At 40.4% G+C, this 5,953-nt stretch overlaps 1 protein-coding gene across 1 annotated transcript in view; it reads right to left on the reverse strand.

The window, feature by feature from the left end:
• Positions 1 to 5,953, reverse strand: part of LOC104984187 (pecanex-like protein 2) — a gene marked incomplete at its 3' end in the record, with an annotated part of 136,663 nt that overhangs the window by 130,450 nt on the left and 260 nt on the right. The window contains exon 2 of the mRNA XM_010833832.1: positions 5,916 to 5,953. This exon is cut by the window's right edge and continues 8 nt beyond it. Coding sequence (XP_010832134.1) covers positions 5,916 to 5,953 — 38 coding nt within the window. The remainder of the gene's footprint in view (positions 1 to 5,915) is intronic.

A 5,953-nucleotide genomic window follows, 5' to 3' on the forward strand; every position in this document is an offset into this window, starting at 1 on the left:
ATGCTGGGAGGGATTGAGGGCAGGAGGAGAAGGGGACGACAGAGGATGAGATGGCTGGATGGCATCACCAACTCAATGGACATGGGTTTGTGAGGACTCCAGGAGTTGGTGATAGACAGGGAGGCCTGGCATGCTGTGGTTCATGGGGTTGCAAAGAGTCGGACACGACTGGGCAACTGAACTGAAATGAACTGAATAGAGACACAGATGTAGAGAATGGACTTGTAGACACGGAGGGTGGGAGAGGAAGAGGGTAGGACAATTGGGAGAGTAGGACTGACACATATATACTACCATGTGTAAAACAGAGAGCTAGTGGGAACATGCTTTATTGTACACGGAGCTCAGCTTGGTGCTCTATGATGACCTAGCGGGGTGGGATGGGGGGCTGGCAGGGAGCTCAAGAGGGAGGGGATATATGTGTACATATATCATTGTTGTATAGCAGAAACTAACACAACATTGTAAAGCAATTATATTCCAATAAGATATTAAATTAAATTAAAATTTTAAAAAAGAACTAGTCCATTTTTTTCTTCTGTAGGATGTAGAAAAGAGATTTAGAGTAGAAAAAATGACAATAAAGTTGGTTAAACTGTAAAAGGAATAATCTGAGACACCAAATGGTTAAAATCAGAAAACAATAATCTCCTGATAAGTATCACCTTCCATCCAAAAGAAATCACACCAAGGGTATTAAATAAGTATTGAACATTACAATTGGAAAAAGAACAATATGTCTACAGAGAGTGGCATCCAAACAAAACTAGTCACTAATTGGGAGAAAGGGAAGTGCAGGTGGGTTTGGGGACATAATAAATTTTTCCACCAGAAAATTAGTCATGAACTTGCAATATTTGAAAGAAAGAAAAGCGAGGAAGAAGACTCTTTTTGGAAAGTGTTGCGGAGGCCGACATCCTAGAACAAGGCAGGTGCTTTTTTTTAATCACAGACACAAAAACACAAGTGGCTGGCAGACGTTCATGTGTCTAAATGGCAGAAGATGAGGAAGAGCAGAAGGAATTTTGCAGAAGGTGACAAGGTCACTCAAGAAAGGCCATATTAACTTGAAAAGATTGAAGACAACTGCCCTAGGATGCCCAACAGAGAGGGACATCTCTGGTAAAAGTGCTTGTACCAGGAAAGCAAAGACCCCATGGAGCCAAGCTCTTTGTACACACAGTCCAACAATGATCTGGAGTGGCAAAATTTTTCAGACAACTGCAAGGGATGGCATTCAGCCCGAGTCTAGAAGGCTCGGGTCTGCACTTCTTTGGAAGCCCAGGGACCAGGGAAGAATGCCTTCAAGCAGGCAGCGGAGAGGAGAAAGAAAGAAGTTCAGACATTCATGTGGATTACGGGAAAGTGTAAAGCATCAAGCATCTCAATGTGAGTACAAATAAAGTCACCAGAAGTAGAAGCACCAGACAAAAAGCTTCTACAAATCAAAGAAGACTAAGTATGAACCATGTGATTCAACAGCAGAAAAAGCCTTTGTCATGAAGCTGAATATGAGGGCTAGGACTGAGCAGGGTGAGAGGTGCCCTCTGGGACCAGCAGCATACCAAACAGTCCAACAAAGTAACAACAGTCAAATGGACAGGTCAGGCCTGTTGTATCAGGGTGTGCAGGCTGCATACTGTACAAAGGCCTCCAGCTGACAGGGTTACATGGTGACTGAAGTCCAGCCCCCAGGTCCAGAGCCAGGAAAGGGTGTCTTCTGGGACAGACCACCTTTCCATAATTCACATAAAGGTATCTTCTATGTTAGAAGCAGGAGCGAAAATGGGTAGTCAAAGAAATACAGAACCTAAAGAAAAATAGTTATGTACCCAAATGGCGGGTGGTCACAGACCATGATAGAAGAGTTACCAGCTAGGTGTGACAATGACGACCACTGTGCACAGACCACCCACTGTATGTCTGGTGTGACACGGCCCCTGACAAGACCCACTTTATTATCATTACAGCAATTAGAAACTAAGTGGTGTTTATCCAAACAAACAGTCTTCAAGTTTAAATTAAAAAGCAGAACTGGAAACAGAATGCCTGCATGCTAAGTCACCTCAGCCGTGTCCGACTCTGTGCGACCCCATGGACTGTAGCCCGCCAGCTTCCTCTGTCCGTGGGATTCTCCAGGCAAGAGTACTTGCGGGTAGTGGGTAGCCGTGCCTTCCTCCAGGGGCCCTTCCCAACCCAGAGATCAAACCCTCGTCTCATGTCTACTGCATTGGCAGGCGGGTTCGTTACCATGAGTGTCACCTGGGAAGCCAAGTAAGTCTGGCTAAAAGACAAAAAAACTGAGGAAAAACAAAGCCACAACCATAAAATAAAGAATAAAAATATATAATGCCTTATATGAGATCTTAAAGAATGTAAAGTTTCCACCCCATTTTTTCCTGTATTCAGGTTGACCTTACCACCTCCAGATGCTCAGAACTTCACTTGAGGACGGGTCACTGCTTCAGGGAGTTCAAGTTCTCTCTTGTATATCAGTGTATCAGGTCAGGTAACACAGTGCTATGACAAGGCCAAAGACTTGGAGACAACAGGACCTCAGCTAAAATTCTGAATTTTACTACCAACTATCTAGATGGCCTTGGGCAAGTAACCTATGCCCTCTGGATCTCAGTGGCTTAATCTAAAAAAAAAAAAAAAAATCCCCATTTCACAGATGAGAAAACTGAGGCCCAGAGAAGTGAAGAGACTTGCACAAAATCACACAATTGATAAGTAATAGGGCAAGGACATCTTTTGACACTAGTCTGGTGCTGCCAGAACTTATTCTGGGTCAGAATCATGCCCAGGGTGCTCCCATTTTAAAGCTCTACATGAATCTTCAAAGAATAAATATAAGAACACATGTAATAAATGAGAAACCAAACATCTCTGATGATAAATGGATCTTTCAGCTTGCCCAAACTAAAATTAAGCTGATAATAAATCAAAGTAAAACTCTTCTCAAACGCTCTAAAATGACCTTTGTTTTTACATATATATTTTGAGCATTTCTTGAAAATATATAGTTTATGAAGGCTAATAAATAACCTATTTTCTACCTAGACCTAAATAAATGCTGGGGCTTAGAGATTAGTTTGCTTTGATAATTAATAACAAAAACTGTATTTCCCTATTCAAAGTCCCCATTAAATTAAAGGCTGGATTCTTCTTACAGAGCAACTGTCTTGACTAAGCACGTTTAAACAAATTGTGAAAAGCCCAGAAAAGTTCAGTTTCCCTTAAATAACAGAACTTTATATGTCCCTGCTGTCAGCAAGCAGCCAGGGATCTTTCTGGATTATGTTCTCATAAGTGGAACAAACTGAGAAGGGTGGTGACAATCTCAGGCGGCACTGAAGTGCAGAAAAATATATTTAGGCATCAAAACCCAGAGAACAGAATCCTCCACTGGGGAAGAAGGATCTTTCGTTTCTAAATTAAGTTCCAGAAACCAGAAGACCAGAGCAAGAAAAGGACTACCTGCACTTTTTTCAATAAGATAGGCTATCTTATTCTTATTAGAAAACAGCAATATAATGAATACACTCACATTAAATGATTCTGTAATGATTAAAAGCACAATGGCATAAATATATAAAAATTTCAGTGTAACTGGTTTGATCCAGAAAACCCGATACAAAAATATTTAAGGTATCACTTTTTTGATTTCTAAACTCTTGAGATTTAGCCAAAAATTACTTTGAAATATCATTAAAGAGAAATTTAGCTAAGGACAATTTCCTATTCACAAATATAAAGTAGAAATCAAGCTACTCAATGAAGCATAATTAGGTAGAAATTAAGGGTTCTGATTATACACATACATCAAATCTTAAAAGGAGTTATGCAAAAAGGAGCCGATATTCATTTTAAAAAATCTGCAGGAATTATATTAAACATTAATTTGGTTGTTGCTGAGGAGTGGGATTAGAAGTGAAGTATGTATTGCTTTCATTATCAGGAAATACTCAGAATGTACTGTGAGATAGACAACCTAATACTGACTGGAACAGAAGGACAGGAAGATTGATTTTATTTCCACCCGTTTATTATGTATTAGATCACTGTTAACCAAATACAGGGCACTCTGCTAGGTACAACAAGGAAAACCAAGATGAATCAACAAAATCAAAACCCATGTCCTCAAAAAGCTCACAATCCATGAGTAGAGCTAAAATACATGTTCCAACAACTAAGTACAGAATTCAGAATATCCCACAGTACTGACAGTAAATAGAGAATGGTATTAGGGCAAGAGAGAAAAGAAATTAATTCTAGATAAGTGGAAACAAGGATACCTAGACAGAAATGGCCATTCCACTGGGTTTTGAAGAATGGACAGATTTTGGCAAGCGAATGATGTGGGGAAAAAACAGTACTGAGAAGTAGTTTGATTCATTCATTCAATCAACTGTTAACTAATTCATTCAGTCCTCTATTCATTAATTCATTCAATCCTCCTATGAACCCTGTAAGGCTGCTACTATTGGGTACACAAACCAGGAAGCGCAAGCTCACACAACCACTGAGCAGAAGAACCAGAAGTGAACCCAAGTTTGGCTCATCTCTCCCTTGTGCTGCCCCTCTAGGCAAAGAGAAAACATGGGGAACTCAATCCCATGAAAACATGAAGGATAAGGTCACACAAGAAAAGGAAACAAATTTATTAAAGGGTCTCCAAGGATCAGCCATTTTATTAAGTGGTTTTTACATGAAATTTTACTTATTCTTCCCATGAAATGGTCGTTATCACATCTATTTTAAGGGGTGACAAACTAAGATTTAGTTAGTTTGACCAAGAACAGGTCAAACAACTAATAAGTAGCCAAACAGAAATATACACCAGGTCTGCATCCAATCCCAGGTCAAAAGCCAGAAAGATGGATAGCTTTACATGTTGATATAAGCCCCAAAACAACACTGTTCTAGTATTTTTCTCATTTTAAGGACAAAAGTTTTTTAATCAGATAAAGTAAAAGTAACTTGCTCACAGAACTAGTAAGGAGTGAACCCAGAATTTAATGTAGGCAGCCTGACTTCAGAGCCAGAATTCTGATCCTATGGATAAACTAACAGAAAGAGTAAATAGGAATGAAATCACAGACAACCTCTAATGGCAACATGGGACTCTGTCAGCCATGCAAACTCACTGAAGATTTTTCCTGTGGAGAACATGATCAAGTTATGTTTTAGAAATTAAGTCCTTCAATAGGCATATCAAAATTCGATTCCAAACACATCTCATATCACCTGGAGCACCTTACTTGTAGAGCTTTTCAAAGAGGGTTAAACACTGTTTCCACTGGGTTTGTTTACCTATGAAGGTCATCTATGCAGTTATTCAGCAAGCAGTCAACTGTGTAACCTCACTAACGGGTCAAATAAATTACAGTAGATTTCTTCATCATTACTTTTTTCTACAGATTTCTTTACAGAGTGGTGTGGAAACTGCAAATGGAGTAATTGATCACTGAACCTGCCTTCTCAAAGCAAAACAGGAAAGGGAAAAAAAAGGGGTAGCAGATTAACAACCGAAATAGCTTTGCTTTTAACATTTTATTTTGCCTTCTGGCTATCATGCACAGCATCTTAGGCTAAATATTGTCCTAAGCTACCCAGCCAAGGGGCCTGGGGCTGTTCACATATAAAATCGGTTCTACACTGCACAGCGACAAGCAGAGTCTGACTCATCGGAACAGCTAGCATCAATTCTTAATGAGTCCCAGAGCCCCCAAAGTCCTTTCTACTTCTGCTGGGGGAGTCCCTCCCTGATCCTTTCCCTGTACTTTCTCTGTACCAAATTCCTGAAGACTTTCTCCATTCCAGCTCTTAGGAATCACTGCCAATCCTTACCATCCTGAAGGCAGACTCGCAGGCTTCCCCAAGGCTTGACCGACCCCCCAACCCCCACTCACCAGGTGCAAAGCCAGGGGCAGCAGGAACAGGAACAGCC

This window comes from Bison bison, unplaced genomic scaffold (genome assembly GCF_000754665.1).
Source record: "Bison bison bison isolate TAMUID 2011002044 unplaced genomic scaffold, Bison_UMD1.0 scf7180017863937, whole genome shotgun sequence".
Taxonomy (NCBI): Eukaryota; Metazoa; Chordata; class Mammalia; order Artiodactyla; family Bovidae; genus Bison; species Bison bison.